Source organism: Lonchura striata, chromosome 1A, assembly GCF_050655825.1.
Source record: "Lonchura striata isolate lonStrDom1 chromosome 1A, ASM5065582v1, whole genome shotgun sequence".
Classification (NCBI taxonomy): domain Eukaryota; kingdom Metazoa; phylum Chordata; class Aves; order Passeriformes; family Estrildidae; genus Lonchura; species Lonchura striata.
In genome coordinates, this window is record NC_140741.1 from 33,837,617 (window position 1) to 33,864,774 (window position 27,158).

Below are 27,158 nucleotides of genomic sequence, written 5' to 3' on the forward strand. Positions count from 1 at the left end.
ATATATTTTTTTCACCTTCTGAGGGAGAGAGTTCAGTATTTAACATGCTGCTTTTTGCATTCTAAATAGATAAATTAATCTATTCTGGCTATACATCAAGAATCTATTATTAACTGGTAAGTTTAAACGTTAATTTTTTTTCTTAGATTTCATTTCTACAGCAGTATGAGCTGAAGTAAGATAAGATGTGGAAATTGTTATAGTGTGAGAAAAATCTCAAGTGCTTCCTTTTTCTCTACAATATGTAGACATGGATAAAGAAGATTTTTTTTTAAAAAAAAGGTGTGTGAGAATATCCAATTTCTGATAATTTGTTTTATTTTGATTTTTTTAACTGCTGCTTTCAAGTGAAGTTCCACACCTGTGAAAAATTTTCTTAGCCTTAATAAACACTTAAATAGTGAAATTAAGTAGTTTGAGACTTGAGCACCTTATTGTCTGTAGAATATAGGAAAATAGCATTATTTTGTTTTATAGCTTCAAAAACTGTAGTAAGAAGAGGTTCATATGAGAGCCTGAGTCTTAATTATCTTTCTGGAAGTTTATACTGTAGAGCTGGGACTTCCACAGTCTATGGTGAAATGGTAACATGAAGACAACCCAGTAATTCCCATGCAGAAAGGCTGCTTCTGCTTTTCTTATTGTGTGACCCAGATTCATCCAACTAAAACAGAGGTCTGAAGAGGACTATTCTGTTTGTTTCTTTTCTTTCAGGAAAAGGTGTGGAAATAACACTAACAATAGCAATGATTTGTGGTTTGAAGTGAGGAATCCTCTTGTGGATCCCTCACTCGAGGGGAAATAAAAATCACCATGTTGGTGTAAGATGGTTGGTCTAGCTCCTGTGCAAAGATTCAAATAATCTCCTGTCTAGCCAGCTACCAGTAGTTGCAGAGCTTTTTTGTGCCTCTATAACTTTTTGTATAAGCCTTAAAGTGATGATACTACTTGTGTACGGAGAGACTCATTCTCCCTGCTCTATCCCTGTGAAACACCTACCCCCCGCAGCCCCCCAAAGCTACCAGGCTAGCCCAGGTCTGTGAGGCCTTGGGGGGAAGTGTTCCAGGAGCAAGGCAAAGATTCCAAAAGAGGCTCCAACCCCTGATGTGGTCCAAGATGTTTATTCCATAGGAGGAAGAGGGAAAGAGAGCAAACCAGGAAGGGACAGAGCCTTATCTGGGCTCACTACAGGAGGGGCTGCTTGGCTCCCAGCCAGCTGAGTCAGGAAAGGAAGGAAGGGTCAAACTAACAGGTCACAGCTACAGGGGTCTCTGGGGAGGGAAAACCCATTCCCCAGAGCAATACAACATCCCTGACTGGAAGGACGTGTCCCAGAAGTGCCGTCTCCTTTCTGTTGCTGCAGCCATGAGGTGCTCCCCGTGTCCCGCAGAGTCTGTCCTGTGTGCAGCTCCTGCCTGCAATCCCACAGGGCTGGATCCAGGGGGAACAGCACCAGCAGCTCCCCGAAGGGCAGCAGCTCAGAGGGAGGTTTCATTCTCAGGGTGCCCATTGGCCTCCAGCACAGGCATTAGAAATATCTCTGCTTTTGCTCTTGTATATTTGGCACAAAACTCTCCTCTGTGCATGAAGAAGTTAGTTTGAAACAATTTACTCTTTGCTGGAGTCTGATTGTTGTGACACTTGTGTGTATAAAGCTAACACTTTTCTCTCTCAAGTGAAATTTTGTTAATTATTTGTTCAGCTGTCTCAAGTGAGTGGAAAGGATATCTGCTATAAAATGTAAAAAATGGGTAAGGAAAAATGCTCAGAGATAAGAAACTGATTGACGTTCAAACATATAGAAAATAACTTAGTCCCCTTGTATGGGGAATTCTGTCAGACAGAAATTCTCTTATTCTAATAGGGACTGAAATTGCCATTCTTTAGAAATCTGACATAGAAGATTTGCAGGTTCATTTTGAAACTACTTAATAGAACTGTATCCCTTTATTGTTTTTATAGATCTGAAGAGTTATATTTGGACTACCAATCCCAGATAGAAAAAGTAAGACCTCTCAGAACCCTCTTACATGCCTAAAGGGGCACTTGGGCATCTCAGTCTGTGATCTGTAAAGATGTTCTTGGATCTTTGAAACTTCTGCAGTCTGATTTTGGCCAGTGAATTTCTCTTATTCTGTGGCTGTATTTCCTCATGGCAGCTGTCACCTTGTCAGTTACCTTATTTCCTACATGCCTGGCAAATACTTTATTCAATATCAAACATACCTCAAGTAGTCAAGGCCAGACTCTGGCACCAGGTCAGATATACCTGGAGCTCTGCAACTCTGCACTTGTATTCCAGCTTTGTGTAACCAATCCATGCAGGGCTTTGCTACTATGGGAAGATGAGAGAGTCCTTCCTATCTCAGTCTGGCCAGTGCCTCAGAGTAACCCTTTGGGAGATCTGGTTCTGGCTGTATGCTTACTAAAGGTGATTAAGAGCCGTGTTTCACACTCTAGCTTTTGCTGAAACACTGTCTGTATCAGTTTCTAACCTAGAGGAAGGGACTTGATGGTCTCCCATTAGCCCTACACAGAAGAAATGCATCTTAAGTGAAGATTCAAGTGTATAAATGTGAGTTTAGTGGCAACTAACATTTCTTAAGAAAAACTAAATAGAGTTGTCAACATAATCCTCATCTCCAGACTTCTTTTTAGAAAAACTATCTGAATCACTCTGGTGTTTTGAAAATGACTTTGGGCTGCAAAAGAAATATGATCTTGGACACATCTCTTACTTGGTATTTCAATTGGCTAGTTCAGTAAATATCATATGACTCCCATTCCAAGGTAATGAACTTCTGCTGTGTAGACAACTCACATGTTGACAGAACCCACAAATTCTGTTTCAATAAACCTCAGTGCTTTGTTGACTCTGTGATTAAAAAGTAAGACTACAAACGGTGAAAGAGAAGACAGACTAAAAACATCAAAAACAAATGCTTCAAAGTTGTGTGGGTTGTTCGGTTGTTTTTTTCTTTCATTTTTTTTCCTCTTTGAAAGAGATGTAGATGACATTGATACTCCATGGGAAAAAAAAAAGTGTTGATATCTTTCAGTTGACAATTTTAAACCAATTCTTCCAGTGCCTGGAACTGGATAGGTGACACTGATATGCAGAAATATATTTGTGAAGCAGTTTCAGTAAGTAGATAGAAATGGAATTTTATCAGGCTCAGCACAGGCTGGCATTCCCACACCACTTGTTGTCAGGAGCATCCACTCAGGCTTTTGATGTCTCCAATGTTTATTCAATTCACTTGACACTTTTAAATCTAGTTTAGTGTAATTTTGTTTTTGATGGGGTCTTTTAACATATGCAGCAACAGACTGAGGGAGGACAATTTCAAAATAAAAGATGTTCACTCATCAAAAGCTGCTGTAGTATTCAGAAGTGGTACAGTGGCACTCTAGTCCCTAATACAAATAATTTGTGCACAGTATAAGAGAGATTTCCAAAAACTACACTGATGCACTGCCTACAGTAGCTGCAGACTGAAGCCCTGTCAGGAAAGTACGGGTATATGTTCAGAAGATCTGTACTAAAGCTGGGTTTAAATAGCAGTGTTTTGCATTGGCCATAGCAAAAAAATCTTCAACAGCTGATGAGTATTAAGGTTCCCAATATTTGGGCAGAACAGAAACAATTGTTTTCTTGTTCTCCTAAAGAAAGACACAGTTCTGTGAAATTTATTGTTGGCTGACATGGATATTTCAACCACATTAGGTGGGAAAAAAAGGGTTTATGCGCAGCCCCAGGGCCAAGGTTTACTTTGCTGCCAACTGAAGCGCCTGGCCGTGCTGAATGGCAAAGGGCAGCTGCTCCCTGCAGGTGGGAGGGCAGGCAGGAGAGCTGATTCTCAGAGCACTGCAAAGTGGTTATCAGCAAGCTCTGCTCTGACTACTGACATGCTGTCAGAAATGTGAGTTGTTAGTGGGATTGCTGAGATGGGAAAAAAAAATTGAGTGGGGGAGCTTTTGAACTTACTGAAAGCTCCTCAGGCCCTCTTCTTTCATCATCCTGCTGAGCTGCTGAAGCAGGATGTTGATGGTGTGGCCAGACTCACAGGATCAAGCTAACTGAGGGGGACTTTTAAGAACCTTCAAAAGGACTTATTCTGTATTTGGACTTAGAGATATTGGAGAGTCATAGCTAGGCAGGAAATCTCCATTGCACTAGCCAGGAAGGCTAAGGCTAACACACTCAAACAAGGCTGTATGGTGGTGATAACAGTAAACTGATTTGTAGTTAAATTGCAATGAATAAAAATAGGGAAAAGGAGAATTTGCAGAAATTGTTAAATGCTCATCCAATAGACTTTTTTCCTACATCAAATGCTGTTTTTGCTGACTTTGCTCTCTGACTGCATTGAGACTATGTCTAGGAAAATATCTATTGTAGGAAAGGAAGCCTTACTCAGTAGATGAGAGTGATGAATGACCCTGTTCTGCTGCATTTTACAGAAGATTTTGCCCTTTCTACTGAACATCTCTGAATATGAGCTGCCAAAGGAGAGAGGCAGAGTGCAAACTGAGTATCCTAAATCACTCTTTAGGAACCAATTACTATCTACTTTTCTTTCTGAGTTCAGACAAGTTGTGGTTGATGAAGAGAGTGAGAAGAGGTAGGGAGAACAGGTGTAAAGGAAAAGAGGTATCTGGGAAGAAGGTGTTGGTGTAGAGAAAAGAGAGAGAACTTCCTGAAGGGAGCAGGAGGGAGCTAGAGGCTCTTGAAATGTCTGAGGAAAAAAATAAGAATGAGATATAAGAAAAAAAAGGAGAAAATGTCAGGCATATGTAACTATATATAGAGATAGGTTCAATAAGAAATAGCACTAATAAAGAAGTATGTCCTCCATATTCAATTATCTCCTTTAAATAGAGAATATATTGCTGTACAGGTAAGAAACCTCTGCAAGGTTTCTGTTTCTTCAAGTAATCTTATTCCCCATAGGCTGTGCTTTTCTAAAAGTTCATCTTGTTCAATTTGGATCAGTAACAATATCAGCTTAGAAACAAAGTTTGGATAGCATCCTCAGTGAGGAAGTATAAACCACTAATTACTCTAAAAGAAAGAAAAGAAAAATGGTCCAACATATGGAATATGTGTATGCGTATATTCTGTATAATATGTGCGTATGTATATTATACATATATAAATTACTTTTATATAAAAATATAATAATTTCTTCTAAGTTCCTGACTTTTATGACAGTCATTACTTTTTGGAAGCTTTACTCATGGCTGCTGACAGGAACAAAACATGTGGTGGTTAAGTTCAAATTTCAAGGTATCTCTTATACCCCTGACCACGGGCACAGCCTCTTTGTGTCGTGATTTCTTTGTGTGTGTGTTATGATTTTTAAGGCTGTACCTAGTCTATCAAGATGGCAAAATTTATGAAATACAATTATTTGTGAAAGTTGATTGTTTCATTAGTCTTAGGAAAGCAAAAAGTTTGTGCTGCTATGCCTCTTTGGCTGTGGAGCAGTCTTCAGATGAACCATGTCCATCATCAAGAAGCCAAAGTCTGTCTGCAGGACACCTCAGTGGAAATGGTGGACACAAAGTCACTGTATGTACTTGGGCAGGCAGATTTCAATAAAACTTTTTGATGAGGGTAGAGGACAAGGCATGTTTTTGTACTTGGTAGAATGTATTTCTGAGCCTGAATTACAAGGCTTTTGTTTTTTCTTGTCTAAGATTGGATAGATATTCTTTTGAACAATCCCCAGATGGTGGATAACACAGTTACATTTGCTTTTCTGTGTTGCAAGCCTGGGATTTTCAAAAGGGTCAAGTAAGATTAGCCCCTTGGCAGCTGGGTTGTACTTTGGAAGAGTTGACACTGACACTGTTAGGAACAAGGAAAGATAACACTATGTTATTCCTTCTATCTGAATAATTTTTATCATGTAATTAAAGTAATGAGTATTTTTGCTTCGAGGTCCTCCCCCTCCACCACATTCTCCTTCATAAATGTTTTGCTCTTTTTTCTCCAACTTTTCTACTGGTAGCAACTGGACTCAGGATTTCACTGTGTTAATACAGGAAATATTGGACTTTCTGGAAATCGTTTGACACTGGATAACGTTTTATAACCTCTAAGGTTAAAAATTCAAGGTAAAATTGTTTATTAGCCAAGTCTTATTGTTCTAAGAATGAAAGAAAATTAGTCTGAATGCAAACAAAACAGGGATATTTTAATTTCCCTTCTAAGTCTGTAGTATATTGGTTTAAGATGATGTTTTATGATCCCATATGAATTGTGTGTGCTGTGAAAGGAATCCATAGCTATGGTGACTCATAGGGATTTTCTTAATACACTCTGATATGTGATATCCAGGTCTTTATCATGGGACAGAGAGGTCACTGGAAAGCTGGGCTTTCTGAGCCACAGCTGAAGTGTAGGCAGTGTTCTGTAGAACACGTGAAAGCACTCACTAAAGCACTGCACATATCTGCCTGGCCACCTGAGCCCTGTTTACGTATGTTCACATTGTCCACAATGTTGGAGAGAGCTGTCAATAATACAAAATTTACTTTTCCTCCTCATGTTATTTTTTGGTTGCTTGTGTCTCATGATAAGGTGGCAGTATGGGGAACAGAAAGGTAGCACTGCGGCTCAGGCAGTGGTGTAACCTGGAGTGGCCTTGCAGCAGTAAAAAGTGAATACAAATATCAGAGTTGTTCCTTTAGCAGAGCATCCCATCTTGCATCCTGCTAAGAGCACTTTCCCCTTCACAGAATCATTAAGGTTGGAAAAGACCTCTGAGGTCATTCAGTCCAACCTTGATCACCACCCTGTCAACCAGAGGACAGCACTAAGTGCCACATTGTTGTCTTGAACACCCCAGGGATGGTGACTCCGCCACCTTCTTGGGCCGTCTGTTCCAATGCTTTTCTCTTTGTTCCTTTGTGTCATGCTTCCTTCCATAGTGATGGGCTCCGTAATCAGAAAAGCTTCCATGGATGAGTGCATGTTCCCATGGGCAAGTCTCTAAAAGTGCTTGCTGTGCTCTCTATGGTACAAATTATCAAATGAATGTAAAGGAAACCTGATTTTGGCTGAGGGATACTCTGATCTACTAGGTAAATTTTTACTGCTGAATAATAATAAGAAGTTGGCTTTCCTAGTTCAGAGTAAAAGGAATGCAGATTTTTGTATGTTTTTCTCAAATCCATCAAAAGAGATTAGAGTTCCAGACACTGATATGACAAGCTCTAATGAGGAAAGTAGAGCTAGAAAAACTGAAATATCAGAGTTCACACTGTGCTAAGCAGAGTCTGATACAACTCTAATGTATTGATACACATAATTAAGTGTGGTTTTCCCTGACAAGTAGAAAGGGAATTTTAATAGTTTAAGAAGTCCCTAAAGCTATTTGACCATCCTTGGCTTTCTGTTTGATCTGATGATTGGAGAACAGAGGGTTCTGTAAAGAAAGAGCTACCAGCAATTCCCAAGCTCAAGATCCCCTCCATCCCCCCTCCTTGTGATTTGATCTCAGTATGAATATTTCTCACTTGATCTGCTGCTTCTTCAGTTTATCATTCAGTGCCTGGACCTTAGCTGGGCTTAAAATATTTAGAAAGGGCCTGCCTAAAGATGGTGGATAATTGAATGTGCAACTGCTTAGCTCAGTTGGTTTTCAGAGGGGAAAACCCCAGGATTTAAAATGATGTGGAAATACTGATATAGAACTCCCATACTGAGAAATGCCATTGTTTAGCATTTATCAATAGACTCCCTTGCACAGAATATTGATGACAATTCAAGCTGTCCCCTTGGATGGATTTTCATCCTTCTGGAGTTGCATAATGTAGCATAGTGTGACAAGATGTACTTGTTGTAAAAATGTTCCTAATGCATAAATAATGCTTTGCCCTAAAGTGCACACCATACTTCCTGTAGTGGTGAATAAGTTTTGTAGATGCTGCATCTGTTGTGGGATTTGAGACTGGGGTATTGTGTCATCATTATTTTCTATAGTATCCCTTGTGTATAATTAAAAGTAATGACTTCTAATGAGTCCCTGACCTACTTCAACCCACTGGAATGAATCTAATCAAATTCAAACGCTTTTTATTAGGTACTTTTTATTATATACATTCATCCCTTGTCACGTTCTGTTCTACCAGGGCAGAATGGGCAGGTCATAAACTGAAATACTCTCGCTAGCATGTCTTGTTAGACTTTGTGAAAGATACTTTCTGACAAGTGGAGATGCAATGGAGGTTTAATAGTTTTTCAGCCCATTATCCGACACTAGACAATTAAATATATTAACCATAAAAAATTACTTTTACTAGGGTAATTCAGTTTATTTAGACTACTGTAGTTGCTAGCCATTTGACCACCAGCAATATCCTCAGAAATAAGTATGACAGATAATTTTAATGTTTGTAGTGGAGGGGAAAAAACCCAGAAAATCAGTAATGAAAGAGGATTTTCATGTTTGCTTTTACCCCCATATTTCCACTGGACTAGCAATTGCATCTGTTTCTGCAATGTTTCACATACCAGACCACCTTATGAGGTTTGCAGAAATAATTTTGTTGGCAACCAATGGAGCTGCATTGATCCTCATTTATGTGCTTTCATGAAAATATCAGTGCTGATCACTGAAGTTATATTCTGTTCAGGGATATGTCTTCAGGAGGTAACTGGCAGCAGAAGTAAACTCGGTGAAAGACAGATAGAAAGAAAAAAGTACAATAATCTACCTGTTCCAGCTCAGAAGCATTTAGGTAGGTATGGTAGATCCCTTTTCTTTCTGGATTTGGGGCAAAGAATGGCTATGTTGCATTTTATCACAAAACCTGTACAAATATATGTGGAACTTCCAAAACATTTCAAGTGACCAATCCATTACCTCCTCATCATTAAGTATATGAATTGCAAGCACACTTGACAGGAACTGCTATGATATTTACTGCAAATAGAATGACATGGGATAATTTAAATGGGTTTAAAAAGATCCTGCCTACCAAGTGAAATCAGCTAATGAGAGCTTTCTGATTATACCTTCCTTCTTTCTGTTTCCAAAGCTTTTCAAATTTTGCTAAACCTTTTTGAACTAATTGTGTTTTAAATCATATTCATATGGGTGAAAAGCATACTTGAGTGTTCTTGCTTTTGCTCAAGTTATAGCAACATAAATTTTTTTGGGGGGAGGTACAAGTCATTGTAATAATTACCAGTGGTAATTCTGGAACAACATGCATTGCTTGATGCATGATAAATATTGTCATTCAGGGTCCTTAACCTCAAGGAAGAACGTATTCATCTAAATAAATAGAGATTAGGATTGCCTTTATATAAATATAAATGAATACATGAATTTATCTACTGGGAAAATATAGATCCCAGTAGATCTATATTTGATTTGTAAATCACTCTTCCTCACAGTAAAATCCATGGAATGAGGCCGATTGAAAAAGCTTCATATGTTGAAACTTTCCCTAACATCAGCTCTAGCACAGTTGATTTGTGGCTGGTGGAGTTGTCAAGCTGCCACCCTGCTCAGCTGCCCTGAGCATTGAATGGGCCATCTCATATCTCCAAAGGCATTACTGAGTCTTAATGTGTTAGGTCTTCACAGGGTAATTAATATGGGTTTATTCTGAAATGAATGAAACGAGGTATCTAGTGATGGCATGGGTGACCTGTCTGGTGTTTGTCATAGAGGGAAGGATGAAGACATCATAGGAGGAAGCTGAGCATGAGGTGTCTTAATAATCATGTCTAGCCAAAGAGAGCAGGATTGCGAGATTCAATGGAAGACAGGTGGCTGTTTACACTCTTGCTCTACATAGGGTGTAGAACAGTTGAATTAATCTCCCAGACTCCCTTTATATTAGAGAAATGTTCCAGGGTGCATTTCACCTTCTCCTATAGTTAGTAATAATAAAAGACATTTCCAGTATTGTTTGGTATATAGTAGGATGTTATTAAGCTTTATAAAGCTCTTTTGAATCTTGAATGTCCTTCCTGAATGACTTTGGCATTACTGTGTTGCAGGCTGATGTTTTTCAGAAGCAAAAGCAAACTAAGATGGTGCTCTGGATGATGGCAATTTAAAAATGTCACTAATAGCCTAAGCATGGTGACCTTGGCTCTCCTCCTGAAACTGTTCAATATCTAGGCCCTGAGGATTCATTTTGCTGCTGTGAATTTTTTTGACTCACAAAGAACTCTTTCTTGCTATACAGAAGAGGGAATAAAAATCTTGAAGAGACAGGGCCATTAATGATTAATGATAGACATTTAAAATTCGAAAAATCATCAAGTTGGAAACATATTTCCACAGCCAAATTTTATTCTGAGTACTTTAACTCCTTTGCTAGCTGTATTAGTTGGTGGTAAAATGCCAGCTGATACTAAGTAGTCATTAACTTAGTTTGTTGACTTAATTTTTTTTTTGTTGCAATTATTACTATTTTTAATGTGCTATTGCTAATATTCATAATAAAAAAGAAGGCTCAGTGTTGAGAGAATGGAAAAGAGAAATAAAATGCTAGCTAATATGTTAAAGTTAGTAATGATAGGACTGAGTGGGTAGTGAAACTGAAGATGTGAGTGATTTAAGCCCATTACTCTTGGTGACTGTACAACATAGTTACTACTGTGAGTGTAACTCATGTCTAATTTTTAAAATTGATAATTATTCCCTTTTCAAGTCTTTTGCCTTATGAGCTTTGCTCATTTCACTGTCTGCTATTTTGTTCCCAAATCATGCTTTCAGCTGGAAGACTGTGTAAAGGGAGATGGCATATGAAATGGCCAGCTGATGCTTTACATTGTCAAATGTAGCATGCAAATGGATTTGAAAGCTCAGTAAAAGGGTTGTAGTGAACTTTTGCCTTAAACTTGGAGAGCATCTAATTCAAGAGAAAGCATGCTAAATCTGCCTGCTTTGGTGAAGACACTCTCCTGGAAGGGCACACCTAGGTCATGTTTTTTCCTCTGTCATCCTCAGTGCAGCTCTTCTGTGTTTTAGGGTTTGGACCCCGGCACGGACAGATCCATAGGAATGTTCCTCTATGAATAGTCCTGGATTCAGGAGTATAGTAGGTGGTTTCTGTGTTCAGTGTGTGAGGAGCTGAAAGTGGTTTGCCACTTGGCTGAAATAAATGGAAAGTTACACTCTCTGCCTTTGACACTCCTGAAGTTGTCCACACTTTCTCCATGAGGGAGTACAAGTCTGTTTTGTAGTAATGCTTGGTGCTGGTCTTATACTGATGTCATTCTTCCTTTAAGAACTGTCACAGTCATGCTTGTGGACAGTCAGTTCTGAAAGTACCTGCTCCATCTTCTCTAAATCCTCTGGGAAGGGGAGGTCTTTAGAGGAATCAGCAAGGAGATATATACAGATAGATCAGTGAAAAACAGACTCTTCTGGACTGCTGATTTTTACTTGAATGGATCTTCAAGGATTAGGTGTTCTGCTTAGTTATCAGTAATTTTTTGTGTGTGTGTTTGGGTTTAGTTTTTGTTTTTCTACAAATTGTTTTATTTTTTAAGGATGCTGAATAGTTTTGTGATGTTAGTGACTGAATAATAGAATGAAATGAAGCCATCACAGACTTAGATTAAAGAACTGAGGGATCATGAGCAGTTTCAGCAGTAGTTCAGTAAGTATCAGGGTTAAGACCAGTATGAAGCTAAAACTGGATGTTGTTTTAAAACACTACACTAGGATTTTTTTTGTTTTCAACATTTAATAGCTTAAAGTTTAAAAATAATAAAAATAGGCCGCCTATTTGTTAATCTATATAATAATTTCAAAGATTTCCATCTGTCACCCACTAGGAGTTGACTTTATCAGCACATTATAGGTTAATGGGAGACAGTGGCCAAACCATAGGGCAAGAAAGAATAGAAAAATCATATCAATGAACAGTCAAACATGAATGTTTTCAGAAACTGTCCATGAATGTGACAGATGTTGTGCAAAAACCAATTCAAATGTGGTTATATAATAAATCTTTTTCTCCAAAAGAGAAGGAAATATACCATTAACACTAATATATGCCACTTAAATACAATGTAAACATTGCAGGTATTGTATTTAATTTGAAAAATTAGATTGAGAAATCTAGAATGAGAAATAAAACTTCTTCTTTACAGGTTTCTTTGAAAATGTAAATTTATGTCTCAAGAGACCAGTGGAACTTAAAGTAGGAATACAGTCTGTATTTAGGGAGCTTTAAAAACACACATTACTGATTTGGTGGAGCATAACAGTTCCCTTGCTTAGGCACCACTGTGCTCCATCTTGTAAAATGTACTTGAGGAAATATAAAATGCTTTATTAAACCTACAGTCCATAACTAGAGTTTTTACATTTTAATGTATATATTTTTCATTCATGGATTATTGAACCACTAAATCCAAAGAATTTGACCTCATGCCAAAAAATTTGAGTCTCATGTTGAGTCTTTTTACTCCTATGTAACTGGAACATAAACCAATTTCTCAAATTTTAAAGCTATTTTTCAGAGCTCCCCTGTATAAAATTGTGCATTTAAAAGCAGGCGAGGAAGGAAGTTACTATTTACTTTTGCATAAACTGCTTTTAAAAAAAGAAGTCCATGAAGCATTTCTGGGTGGGAGCTCTGCAATTCTAAGAAGAAAATTCTTGACAGTGGTGTTGTTTATAACCATGAGGGACATATACAAAAAGAAATTTGGAAAATAATTATTTCTTTCATTGCAAGAACTGTTTGGGTTTTTTTTCTCCAAACTTAAGGTTGGTTTGCTTTTTAGAGAGTCTTCCTACTTTCACATGGCATATTGTTCTTTCCTGCTAGTGAAAAGCTGGCAGATGTTATAAAACAGTGGTGATTTAAGCTTACTAGTGTGCCCAGTGACTTCAGAGTATTGTGATTGTGCTGTATTTGCCCTCTGTTTTCTTCCACTGTTATTAGAAATAACTCTAGGGAAGAAGTTGAACTGCAAAGAGATTAAAAGTAGGAAAGGAATATCTCTCTTCATTTTCCAGGCTCCAAAAACGTGATATTTGTAGTACATAAAATATCTCTATTGATCTGAAACGTCTCATTGCTGCGGTAGAACCAACAACTCTCCTACAAACACACATCTAGGGTTTGTTGTTCATCTCATGCCTGGAGAAAAAATGAGCTGAGAGGGTTAATGGATATAAGTCTGTGGTCTAGGCTTCAAGATTTTCACTGCCAAAGTATCAGTCTAAAATATTTCTTACTGGTGTTGATTGTGTAGATATTATTGATGAAATAACTTTCAGCAAAGGATCAATGACATAGTATTTGAGAAATGGAATACCAAGAAGCAAAGTTAGTAAAATCGCAAGGGTTGTCTTTATTGGTTTTGCATCTATTAAAAAAAAACAACACAGCTGTTTTAGAGAGTAACAGAACAAGTTTAGAAAGGCAATGATATGTGTTTGGAATATGCATAATTGTCTTATTACAGGCCAAAAATATTTTGTCTGTAAAGAGGTAAAGATGTTTCAAACACTTTCTGAAAGAAAGGGAATTTATACAAAGCAAGTTTTGTAAGAACAATTTATCCTTTAGTTTTACTTGGTAGATTTTTTCTTTGTTAGTAATATTGATTTACATGAAACATAAGCTCTAACTTTTTCTCTGATCGTCCCTCTCTTTTTCTTTTCTGTTCTCTTCAGTTGTTATTATAACAACATTTCACATTTTTATTCTGATGCATTTCCATGAGTAGAAAATTTGTTAAAGAAGAATACAGCCAAGACACATAAGAGTTTTATTTTGTTAGTTTCTGGCTGAGAAATGATTGTGCCAAGCCTTAGAAGATTAATTGTTTATTCAGACTGTGCAAATATATCTGCACTGTCTATGCAAGTTTGGTTGAGGACCAGACTCTGAATTCCTTACATTTGCCCCAAATGCATTTTTCAGTTTGTACTGATGAGGAAGCACTGAACAGGACATAATAGTTGCACTGAAACCTTCTACTCTGACATCTAATGTGACAGAGAGTATGTACCAGAACACCTGTTTCCTGGCACCGTTCTATTTGTCTTTCAACGGAATCAATTTAGGAACTCCGTTCAGATTGCTTTCTTGAAGACTGTTTTATGTTTTGTGATGTGAATTAAGTACCTCTTATTAATATAGATCGTGATGCAATATTCAGAGTATCTTTTATTTCAAACTAATGACTGTTTAATCAGTTCTACTGTTTAAAATAAGAAAATAATTCTCCTTTTAAGTTAGCATATATGTTAAACTTTCTTGCACCAAAAATATTCTTTAAAATAAGTGAGTCTTGCTTACAATATCTCTTCTGGACATTAATGAACCATCTGTAATAGACTAAAGTAAACAGAAAACCATCCTTGGTTTTATTCCTAAGATAAAAAAAATGTATTTTAAAGTGTATTCCAGTTATTTAAGTTTGTTTCTACTAAGAATGTTGAGATGTTTTATACAAAATTTGCTATCTTTATAAGATTTCTCTTTCTGTATGTGGATATCATATGCAGGTAATTTTTTTAGGTGTGTGTGTTTTTTTTTTTTTAATCAGATAGCTTTTCCTATTTAATATATAGCCATCATATTCTTAAATCATGCACAATGAACTATTAAAACTGGAAAATGAAAAACCTGTGGCAGAGGAAGCTTGAAAAATAGCTATACAATGGGAACACATGTTTTCATGTACGTAAATAAAACAAAGAAATGGAAATAATCCACATTTTACTTGTCAAATTTCAAGAATCACAGTAATCATAACTGACCTTTTCATTTTCTGCAGTAATAGTACAAATTCTTCCTTTTCCCCCCCCTGTATTGTTTTTTACCTTACTTTTTTCTATTAGGGCCAGAATAAAAAGAGAAGTTGCATTTGCATGTCAAGAGCCATGACATCTGGAGCACAGCTGAATGCATTATTTCTTGGTGAGAGTGTTACACTATAAAGCTTGACTGACATTACACAAAATCCGAGACGCTTTCTGATCAGCTGATTTAATTAAAGCAAGATACTTGGTTCTGCACAATGCCTGTGTATAATCTATTACAAGCCTTTCAAAGGTACAAGTATGTACTGTAAAATGTTATTAGATTGGCTTGCATGACTTGTCATTCTGTTTGCAGATACCTCAAATCAGCTATGCATCTACAGCTCCTGAGCTGAGCGATAACACCAGGTATGACTTCTTCTCTCGAGTGGTCCCACCAGACTCCTACCAAGCACAGGCCATGGTTGACATCGTTACAGCCCTTGGGTGGAACTATGTCTCAACACTGGCTTCTGAAGGCAACTATGGAGAGAGTGGTGTGGAGGCGTTCACGCAGATCTCCAGAGAAATTGGTGAGTGTGTGTTTGTCGGGTTTGGTATTTATAGCTGCCGAGTTGCAGAGCGTCGCTGAGTTCAGATTAAGCATATGCAGTGTGATCAGAGCACCCATGGGTGTGTTACCTGGACTCAAGTGGGTGATTTTGCTTCTTGCACTTCTGCAAGGTGGCAATTCTGGCAGCAATTTAAGAAGAGAGGCAAAAAATAAATATCTCTTGGGTCTTTTTGGAAAAAGGAATCTCCTTGATGACTTGGGGGCAAAAAGTAACAAGACGCTGAACTACAGCCAGATTTGAGGAAATGCGATTTTTGATTCAGCTCAGGAAAATTATGGTCCAATGAGAGCTTTTTCTATGTTCCAGCACAGATAAACCTAGGGGTTTTAATTTTGATGAATTTTAAAAACAACACAATTCCTCCATTCTGAAGTAAAAGACATAACCTTGCCATTTTTCCTTCATAATAAAATGTCCTGAACAAATATAGGCACTATGAGAGGCATGTTTAAGTACCTTTTGATACGTCTAAAATTTTTTTCACACTTTCATAGTTTTTTTTTTGCCTGAAAAAAATTGTCTGTTTCTCAGGAGCAGTAGCTTTTGGACCAAAGAATAAGATGATGAGTAGCAGGTGGTTTGAAAGAGGGTGGAATTGGTCTTTCACCAAGTACAGGGTTAAATAACAAACAATTTTCCTGTCCTTCCTCAGAAAGCCTGAGTTAATCTACTAGATCTGACTTACAGGCCATGTACATATAAACTTCAGTTCTTTTGAATCAGCTTGGGTGAGAAAAATATGATAGTATCTCCCACTTTCACTAACTGCATGTGAATATAGAGAGCATCTCTGTCATACAGGAAGGCACCTATGTGTTTCAGGCACTTATGCTTGAACCATAAAGGTAAGTGATTATTTGCAAGAACCTGGTTGTAGGATGAAACTAAAGTCATTCTTTATGCTAGGGAACCAGTGTATGCAATATGCTTACTCAATTAACTGATAAATGTTCTTTTTCTACCTTCTGATCATTGCTGTCAGCTAGGTGTCTTCATGGGAGAGCCAAAGCTGTCTGCTGTACTTTGTTCTGGGGTTAGCAAAGGCATGGATAATTCTTTCACAGTTCATATCTAAAGAAATGGTTCATCTGTGGCAAATAGATTGGCTTCCCAAGGCACTCACTGAATTGGCTGAAAAATATTTTTTTCTTGAAACCATCTGCAACACAGCTAGTTCTGAGTTCTGAAAGCAAACAAAAAAAAACACAGGACTTTTTACTGTTTCCCATTTCCAGGAGTATGAGAGAACTTCAGATAGGTGCCAGCAAAAACTTAAATTACCTTATAATCACAATTGCTTGAGTGTATGTCAGTTGGATCTCCACTGATCCTGGAATAAAAAAAGACCATTGTAATTTGATAAATATTTAGCATGAATAAGATAAATAAATATTGTTAACAGGATTGTGAATCCAAAACTGTTAAAATCAACAGTAGATGTCCTAGGCATTATACGATCTGTAACAACAGAAAGCATAATAAGTCATGATTAGTGGTTTGATTTTTTTTTTCCCCTTGTGATTCATGTTTTCTATTAGAACATTTGATTTTTGGCAACCTCTGTGCCCCCAGCAACTTACCAACTATTGTGGGTATTAGGGACTCTAATGGTTCGGAAGAAGGAGAACAGAGGGAGGCAGGACAGACAAGTAATTTTTATTTCTTAGAAAAATACTCAGGTAAACAATCAGGTAAATCATATGTAACCACAGGGACATGACTGATAAGCAGTGTAGAATTGTCAAGAGCAAATAGTATCAAATCCATCTAATAATTTTCTTTGACAGGATAACAGCTTATAGCTGGAGAAAAAGCACTTGATGTGTCACAGCTCTCACATTTTGTAATGTTACCATAATTGTCACATATAGTATTCTCCTGAGCCAATTTCACAATTGTGATCAGGTGTAAATAGGCTGGATGCAGACCTATTTAGAAAAGTTTTCTCAGGGAGTGATTAGCAATGATTTCTGTTTAAATGAAAGAATGTGTTATGTGTTTGGCAGTTGTTTAAGCTGGATCAGTACTAGTCAATATTTTCATGCTTAACCCAGATGGACTTGGAATAAAGATTACTGTAAAACCTGGATGTTACTTTAAGGTCAGAAGGACTAAGACTAGGACTAGGAGAGTAACTAGAAGGAATCCTTAGAGTCAAAATCTGAAAACACTATCTGGAAAAGGACAAAGTTAAGACACCAACAAGGCATTTAGTTTCTGCAAGAAGGATCTGTACAATGAGGAATTCAGACAGACAGGTCAGAAAATTCTATTTTAAAAATGATGCAGGGATGATAGTAAATTCTAACCTATATTCCTCATTTTTTAATGGAACATGCAAGTGGGCATACCATCAGTAAAATAATTTGAATAAACCTCCAATTTGTCTGTCAGTTGTGGAAAGTAATTTTGACTCAGTACAGGTTTTGTCCCTCACTTCAGAAAAGATGAAACCCCTCAAGCAAACAAGAACAAGGACAAATCTCACAAATGTGGTCTGTGAGGAACAGGTGAGTAGGGGGGCTTAGTTCAGCTGAAGAAGAGTTGATTAAGAAGAGGTGATAGAAAATGTTTTCAAATAGGCTTTTGCAGAAAGGTAGAGGACCACTTGTTCATCCAAATACTGTATAGTAAGCAGAAATAATTGAATGAATCTCTAGCATGATTCTGTCTAGGATTCTGTCTGGAGAAAACCCCTTGTAATATTTAAGACATTAAATATTATATCAGCTTACTTGGGGACATTTTAGAATGTCCATTGATAAGGATCTGTGAGAATGCATTAGGCAAACACCTGCCCACTGATTATGTAAGTGTACTTAGCTCTTGCTTGGGGCTGGGGTGGAATGGATGATTTCTTAATGTCCCTTCCAGCCTGATCCTATTATCCACTATCTTCAGACTTTTCATCTGAGCCATAGAGCTGGAAATGCTTTTAAAATGGAACCTGAATAGCATCTAACTATGTGATCTGAGACTATAGTCTATGTGGGTTTACAAAAATCATCACATAGTATAAGACCACACACAAGAGCAAAAGTTGCCAGGTCTGTGTTAATAAATGGTGTGTTAAGAGAGCCTAATTGGGACATGGTGTTTCCTGTGCAGCTGGCATAGAAATGTACAGGACAGCTCAGCTCCTTGCTGAGTACTTTATGTCCTGCTTAAGATAAGTAGCCAAAAACTGAAAGCAAAATGAATGTGAAGATAAGCTAATGAAAAGCAAACAATTGAGAAAAAGAGTGTGAAAAATATTGATATATTAATTTCTGAAAAAAATTTAGTGTATAAGAAGATATGTGAGGTAGCAGATTTGAAAATATAAATAGAAAAGTTTGTTCCTTTGGTTTATTATTTGTATTGTTTTTTAAAGTAGAGTTGAAAAAGGGCTAGGGTTCTACCTAATTGTAATAAACAGATTATTTTAATTTACTTATTTAATATAATGTTGACCCTTTGTCTCTAATTTACAGTTTGCTTGACCCTCTGTTCAACTTCTGTTTCTTGATCAGTAATAGAAGAAAGAGGAAGAAACAGGCTCCCAAATGAAATGTGGAATACTGAAAAGGTCAAAGCGGTGCCACCCTGACATGTCACCAAATATATTACATATCAAAATCTGCTCTAATTTTAATGACAAAGATCCTGTCTGGGACAAAGCAGAACTGGAAATTAAATATTTTACATGACAACGATTGGTAGGGGATTATTCCAGCTCATTCTTCCATGCATTGTTTGAAGACAATGATTAAATTTATAGAATTTTCTACTCCCATTAAAAAGTTAATGATACCACTGTAATCATTTTGACATCATGATCAAATCATTTTGGTACATTGACCAAAGGAATGAATTCCTATTAATTTCTTAGGAGTTTAAACATTAAATTGAAGCTTGACTCACTGATACAAACTAAAATGGGGAAATAAAGGGAAGTGCACTTTACCAAATCTTCATTAAACTCTTGTGCTAAATATTAGTCTTCTATTTACTTTCTGTTCATTATCATTGACCAAATAAATGTTGGAAAGTTTTGGATCCAACTTTCCTTTAATGGTTCATTTCACCTGTTATTAGAAACCAAATGAATATACCATTAGAGAGAAAATAATGGGATGCTTTTTCTTTGTTTTTTTAATTTTACCCTCAGAATAAAAAAGCATTTGATTCAGACAAATCTCTTTGAGTTCAAAATACTTGCTGTGTGTGATGTTTGTACTGGAAAATGTGACAAATGTACAAATAATATATGAAATGCTGCATGACAGATTTTATTCACCACTATTGGTCAACTGCTGATAGGTACTGGCAGTGAAACACTTATGAAACTTTTAGAAGAGGAGGAAAAAATGATAAAGGCAGGTAGTGGAGCTGATCATTAAGAACATGTGAGAAAGTTCAGCACTGCTTGCACCTTTTTGCTTGTAAGTTTATTTTGCACATCTTGACAGAGGTGTAAAGAAGACAGCAAAGAGCATTTAATCAAAGAACATTTTTTTATCTTTGACTGGTCAAAATAACAGCTTCGTAGCAGCTTTATTCCAGAAGAGAATGGTGTACTTAATATCAGGGTATGACCTTGAATACTTGTTTTTAGAAACAAGGTTCCATAGTTTTGCCTACTCCTTTTCTACTGGTACATTGCAGGTAGCAGCATTTTTCCGAGAAGGGACTACAATTACTTAATGGTCTTTCATAATATTGTATTATTACAGTGACAAAAAAAGCTATATATTAATGATAATGAATGCTTATGCTGAATAAATGCTACAGTAGCTTTTTTTGTTTCAGACTTCAACACTGGTAGCTATATTTTGTTTACATAGGAAATGGTCTGTGACATTTCTTTGACATGGTTCTTAAATCATGTTTGTCTCTCGTCAGTTCTTTCAGGGTGTTTACAGTTGTGCATTGTACCTCTGCTTTTATCCAAATTATTGGATTGCTTATTCACAGAAGAATCACAGAATAGTTAGGGTTAGAAGCAATTCTGAGGATCATCTAGTCCAACCCCCTTCCAAGGCAGGGTCACCTAGAGCAGGTTACAGAGGAATATGTCCAGGTGGGTTTTGAATGTCTCCAGAGAGGCAGAATTACCTTTCACAATTTTTGGACTTCAGATTTTCAGTGGAGAAAGTGGAAGTGTATTGTGAAGTGGGGAGGAGGTTCTGAGCAGGAAAATAAAACTTAAGGGGTGTGGCATTTCCTTTCCACTTAAACTTTGATAATTTATAAACAAGATGGGTTGCTGTTAAGATTAATTCATATTTCCTGCAGTAATCTCTGCATACATTTGATATAAAGCTAAAGATTTTTGTATTTTGTTAAGTAAGATGAATGGACTTCCCCCAAGATAGTGTTTAATGGAAGATTTAAACAAATCTTGCAACATGAAGATGAAAGAAATACAATGCATGAAATGTAACCTTTTCCCCAGAGATATTTCTGCTTTAAAGTCTGTTTTCAGGCATAACAAATTAATTTTCACAACTAATAATATTCTAACATACCTTTGCTAAGGGTAAACAGTTTAATTCAATTTAAGTTTTATTTTCATATTTATGCAGATAAAACTCTATTGATAGCACTGTATTTCAAGCTGCAAGCTGTAATTAATAATAACACTATATAATTGGCTACAGGAGCTTCAAAGTGATGTTGAAAAATTTCAAAATCAGATGGTAGGTGTATTAATATTTCAAAAGCTTGAAAATTACTCCAGGAGTTTTTAATATTTGTACCAATTAGTACCTGATAAAGAGCAGTATAATTTCTAGGGATTTAAAATCAAGGACTATTTTAATTTCTCTCAGTCGTGCTAATCAATGTGATATTCTCTAGCTATAATTATTTATTTTTCTCTATAGTTTTAGGGAGACATCTCAGAGCAGTAAGCTTTCTGTGGATGTTCTCTGACCCTCCAGTAATTGTAGGCAGAGAGACTTTAATACTCTTGAGGCGTTTCTTTGTCAGTTGATTAGTTAAGGCACTTTTAAAATGTCCTATAGGAAGCTCTGTATCTGTAGTACTGCAAGTCCTAGAGAGGTCTTTGTAGTAGGTCTTTTTTCTTCCTTTTTCTTCAAACAAACTTTCTTGCTTGCATTGGTTGTGAACACAAATTCAGAGAGTAATAAAGATGTCCAGAAAAGTTTATTTCCTCAGTGCTTTTAGTGTTATGACTTGTTTGTAGCCATTTCAAACTTCTTGACTTAGTAATGATATCAAATTAAATTTTTTAAAATGTATAAATACAAAAAAATATAAACATGATGCTTTTAATTTTTAGCAAACAGATTAATTAGATTAAAAATTAAATTAAAAATTAGATTCAACAAAAATATTTCTGATTAAATATAGTGTGTGATGGCCTGTGCAGGGATTGAATCTTCACAACCTTGGTGTTATTAGCATCATGCTCTCACCAGCTGAACCAGTCTCAGGGTCTTCTGTGGTCTAGAATCAGTCTCACTCACATTAAGTAGAAAAGAAAAATTGTTGAGGCCCTTGAGTTTTCTGAGAAAATTTCTTTTGTCTCTCTATATATCTTTTTGTCTTGAAATGGTTTCTATTAGTTTTAAATATTTAGCATTTTTTAGACGGCTTTGCTTTCTACCGGGAGAACTGTAAGTTTTAAAAATTGTGTGGAGCAATGCCTCATGATTGATATTTGCAATATACTTTTGGTATACTCTTTTGTGATCTGTGGCTGCAGTTAAAATAATGAAGCACTGGAACTGTCAGACTGAGCCAGACACTGCAAGTCAATACCTTGTCTTCAGTGGTAGCCTCAATATATGGAACAGAAAGACACCAAAATCTTACTTAGTCACTGGCAGAAATACTTATCCAAGGAGTGTTTGGTAACACCAGGTATTTAGTGGTTGATACTTAGATTTCCTGAAGCATGAAAATTTATATCCATTATAATTTCTGTTACCTTTTTACCATTTTATCCTCACTTGTTAATTATTCTCTTGTCTGGATGCTATAAATGGTGCACAGGAGAATCCAGTTAACCTCCTTCATAGTGTGCCTTCTTAAGACTTAACTCTGGGTTATAAGATACGAAGTAATTTCAGTTTAATGGTTTCTCTTGTCACTTCCTGGATCCTTTATTTCATTCATGTCTCTCGTAAGCTGTGTAGCCATGACTGAACACTCCAAGTAAAGCGTTATTGTTGATTTCTGTAGTGTCATTGTAATCTCATTTTTATTCTCAGCCCCAATCTTTATGCATCCTGTCAAATTGTAATCTTTTTCTGTTGGCTGCTGGGTATCAAGCAAATTATTTCCAAAAGCAATCTGTTCTGACACTCAAAGTTTATTAACAAATGGCAACAGCTGATTTAGAACCCAATGATGTGTGTGAACAATTCCAGGTATTTCTGCCAGCCCGCTCTCCACTGTATTTGTCAATAGTCAATATTTTTCTATGACATCTTTGTTTATCTATCTTTGTGAATACTTTGTCTCTTCTCTCTGCTCTTGTATATTTCAAATAATTTTATACCGTTTTAAAAATTTCCAATCTTTCAATTTAATACATTCCCTCTCCTTTTGAAAGTATTTGTGTTAAACAAATCAAACCCTAGTAGGCACTTCTAGAGCACATTTTTATTAACCTTTCCAGTGCTGAGTTTTGGCTGTTTCTTTCTCTTCTACTCACTGCTTTTGATCCTCAGGAGTCCCTTCCCTCTCCCCACTCTCCAGTTCTTAACTGTTCATCCAAAAGTCTTCTAAAAACTGTACTATGAATGATAATATTCCTTATGCAAAGCTGATATATCAGTTTTGGTAGTAAGTACTGTTGCATGCTATCTAAGTACTAAGAGCACAGTACAGAAACACTTGAATTTACTTTATAAATGTATCTTGTACAACTCTATGCCCCTCCTGAATGCATTTATTCTTCAAGATGCTTTAAACTATGTAGGATCACATCTGCTACTCTGCAGTGGTACTGGTAGTTTGAGGGTGAAGGTTAGCAACTTTGCTAAGTTGAATTTTTGTTATTGTCCAGCTGCACATGACTCATTCACATAGCCAAGGGTCTTTAAAATGTTAGATTAGCCCTAAAAGAAACTTGGAATTTCTCTTTCTTCAGAATTCTTGACAACTGATAGTTTATTAATTGAGACAGAGGGAAATTGTATTATGATTTTTGTACAAACTTCTGTATTACAGCTGAAGCATTTTTTTTTGTTCAGATTAGAGTATACTTTTATTTTTGATAGCTATAAAATGAAACAGAAAATTAATATTTAATCTGATGAGTTTGCAGTTATGCCTTCTGATATTAAAAAGAAAAAATGAACAAATGCAACTGAGACTTTGTTTTCAATATTTTTCAAGAATTTTGTCTGAGTGGTAATATCTATCAGAAAAAAAGTAATCATAAATATTGTTACCCAATAATTATCTTTCCTTCCTTCCATAGGCTAAATGTTGTTAATAAATTGTGCATGATCTATGGTCTACTTTCCTGGGCACTCCTATGGATGTCTAGGAACTGTTAAAGCAGACAGTGCTGTTTTTTTTTTTTTTCCTCTGAAGAGAAAGCAATTGAGAAAACAGCTATTCATCACTCTGTGTTTATGTAATAGATATGTGACTTCATGCCCATTGTTATTTACTGTAGTGTGATAGATCTACCTCAATAATAGGTAGATGATAGTAGGAGATGCCCGCTATCTTGCTTCCTTTATATTTTGGTAAATTTCAATGTATTCTGGGTTTTACCAGTGGGATTTTCACTTCTCATTTTATTTCTTTATGATTTTCCCTACTTGTTCTACTGTTTGTATTGTCACTGGCTGCTATTTTTAATATGCCATACTAATACAAGATTCTTGAGCTTTGCTCTGCAGAATGATGTAGAAGGGTTGACTGAGTTGAATGCTACAATGCTGACAGTATTCTTGCAAGATTAAATGCAAATAATGTCTGATTGTAAATGTCAAAGAGATATTCTTGTCTTCATTTTACTTATTTTCTTTCTGTTGTTGAAGGCCAGGGTCCCATATTGTGCCCTGAGTAACAGCAAGCACATGTTTGCTGTTAAACATGCAGTGGGTTAGCTTAGCAGTAACAGCTCTCTTGGGTGCTCAGACTGGGCTAACCCTTCCCTAATGAACTTTCCATGAGTTCCAGAGAATTCTGTTCAAAAAATAGTATTTCAAGAATTGCTCTTATTTGTTTCAGAAAAAACAGGCATATGTGTATGCCCAGCTAATACTTAGAAAAACTCCTGCATTGATTTTTTTCTGTTATAAATGCATGATTTTTATGCAAATTGCAAGCTGTGATACCACTACTTTATACTGAAATGACAGATATATGCATATTGTGATAACTCACAACTTATGAAAAAAGATATTTTTTTTTCTCTTGCCAAAAAACAAAGTGTTTCTTAGGTCCTCTCAAGGACAGAGTTTTGTATGATGAAAACAGAGTTGTTTATTCCTCTACTTTCTTAAATACATAATGATTAGAGACTTTTCATCACTTTCTAGAAGAAACTGAAAAAGAAATAATTGTTTAAAATGCTGACATTCTAACAAAAATGCCAGTCTTTAATATTCTTCATAAAAATAGGATATTTTGAGTAGACAATTAATCAAGAGAATGAGTTACAAAACAACACCCTTGAGTAGCACAGGTATTATGCAGATAAATCCCTGTGTTGCTGTGTCTTTATGCATCCCAAAATTTTCCTGCCACGTCCTTCTGGAACATACTCTACAGCAGCATACAGGAATGCACTGTGGAATGTAATTAATCCTGAGGATGTTAATGCTCTCAGGTAAGATCAACCACACCTGTTTGCAGGAGTACCAAGTCAAGATCTGTTTTCATTTAAAAATGGGAACAAAAAATCTGCACTAAACTTGTAGGGAAGTTCTTTATGTTTTGTAAGGATTACTATTTTCCTTTTAACCTATTTTCGTTTATTTTCAGGGTGGGTGGATGGGTGGATGGGTGTCTGTTTATCTTCTGCGTGGACCCCTTCCTTTAATACAGTATGCAAATCCTGGAACAACTTGGGCCCCAGAAGGATGAGAGAGAATGGTATTTTGTAGTCCCAGGAAATAAGCAATCTTCATTTTATAAAAGTTGAAGCTGAAATTTGGTATGAGTACCATGAGGCCCTGCTTTCATGGTAGAATGGGAGCCTATATAACTCATCAGAGCCTGCCCAGGTCTTTGGTGACTTTGCAGAGTTCTCCTGGATAAGGGGAATAAAGCACAAACTGAGCCCCATTTTGCTGCTCTGCTCAGATGGGAGCCAGATGAAGGCAGTAGATCTGCATGTACTCTGCCACATGCATTGTTATACATTCTGCTAGCATGTTGGATTTGCTGTGACATGCATTACAACATTTTCTAGGGCCAGTAAATTGAGTTATGTGATTGTAAGTATTTTACCTAATATGGTAATGCACTTAATGAAGTACAGATAATCATGCTGCTCAATTTATAAGAACTGTCAAACCTCATAATTAATTCTATTATATTATGGTATTTTATGGGTTAAATACTTTCAAAGCTTATTCAGGAGGTAGAAATATTAATAATCTTTGATAAAAATATTTTGATTAGTTAATGTTTTTGGAGTTTTTTTTACAGAATCATTAGCTTTGTAAACTATTACACCACTTTCACAGACATGAAAATGTTAGAGCCAATCTGAAGATATTCTTTCTGTTGCTAAAATGTATGCAAAATAGATGTTGTCTTTTCTCTTTTTTTTCCTCTGGTGAAGTGCAAAGGATTTGGTTTAATAATTAAAAAGTAACCTACAGAATGGTATGCATGGCATGGATGTTTACAAGCTTAGTTATAAACTTTTTATTGTAACTAATGTGCATTTTGTTGTTAAATCCCTTAATTACTTTGATATTTTAATCAGAGTAGGCAGTGAAACTGTACAGAGGCTTTTAAAGCCATGGAACTTTGAGGATGCTTTTCTTCCTATGTGGACCTTGGTGCAATCTAAACTCTAGGTTGGCTGGGGAGAGAAGGATTTCATGTGATGGCAAAAGTTCAGCTGAGATGCAGGACTTGTCAAAGAGAGAGCAATGGTAATGGCCAGTTTTTCACAGTAATCTCCATGAAATTGTAAGTTTCATTAACTAAAGTCAGTTTAACTGGGGTTGTCTTATCTTTCTTTGTCTTTCTGTGATAAACAATTACAAAGGAGACAGATTTTTGGAAGAGGACATTTGGACGTGTTCAGGAAATGTGTTAGTGATGGAAGAGCATCAGTTCCCATATGTACACTTGCCACAGGCACTGAAAGCTTGTGACAAGCCCCTCTGGGCTACCTGCACATCAGGTGCCTCTCAGGAGGAATGGTGAAAGGCATCCAAGGACTTCTGTGCTGGCTGCAGAATTACTTTCTCTTCCCTTTTAAATAACTCCTTCTGCTCATTTGTTATTTCTGTTGCCATTCAGGCATAGAATACCTTGTGTGAGAAAAAGATTATGTACAGGCTTAAATGGTAGAATATATAGTGTTCAAATACTTTTTTTCCCCTAGTCCAATTGCATATTTTACACAGAAATTTGCCCTGTTTTACAGGGCAAATGGAAAGTGAAAGAAGGGAAGGAAAAATATAAACAAAGTGAAGAAATGCTTGGTGGATATTTTCTGTTATCAGCTTTGAGTTTACATTGTGTTCAGTCTAATAAAGTGCTTAACAAAATGGAGTTATGTTTTATTAGGAAGTGATATTCTGGTCAGTGTAATATATTTCTGAACAGGGAAGTAAGCCCCTGA

At 36.4% G+C, this 27,158-nt stretch overlaps 1 protein-coding gene and 1 long non-coding RNA gene across 6 annotated transcripts in view; both read left to right on the plus strand.

Annotated features, from left to right (window-relative positions):
- Window positions 1–15,086, plus strand: part of LOC146763438 (uncharacterized) — a 55,417-nt gene extending 40,331 nt beyond the window's left edge. Inside the window, exons 2-3 of the long non-coding RNA XR_014951991.1 lie at window positions 70–116; window positions 14,844–15,086. This is a non-coding gene — a long non-coding RNA (uncharacterized LOC146763438). The remainder of the gene's footprint in view (window positions 1–69; window positions 117–14,843) is intronic.
- Window positions 1–27,158, plus strand: part of GRM8 (glutamate metabotropic receptor 8) — a 316,002-nt gene that overhangs the window by 48,713 nt on the left and 240,131 nt on the right. For all 5 annotated transcript variants that reach the window (XM_021555217.4, XM_021555218.4, XM_021555222.4 and 2 more), the window contains one exon: window positions 15,121–15,337. In XM_021555217.4, coding sequence (XP_021410892.1) covers window positions 15,121–15,337 — 217 coding nt within the window. The remainder of the gene's footprint in view (window positions 1–15,120; window positions 15,338–27,158) is intronic.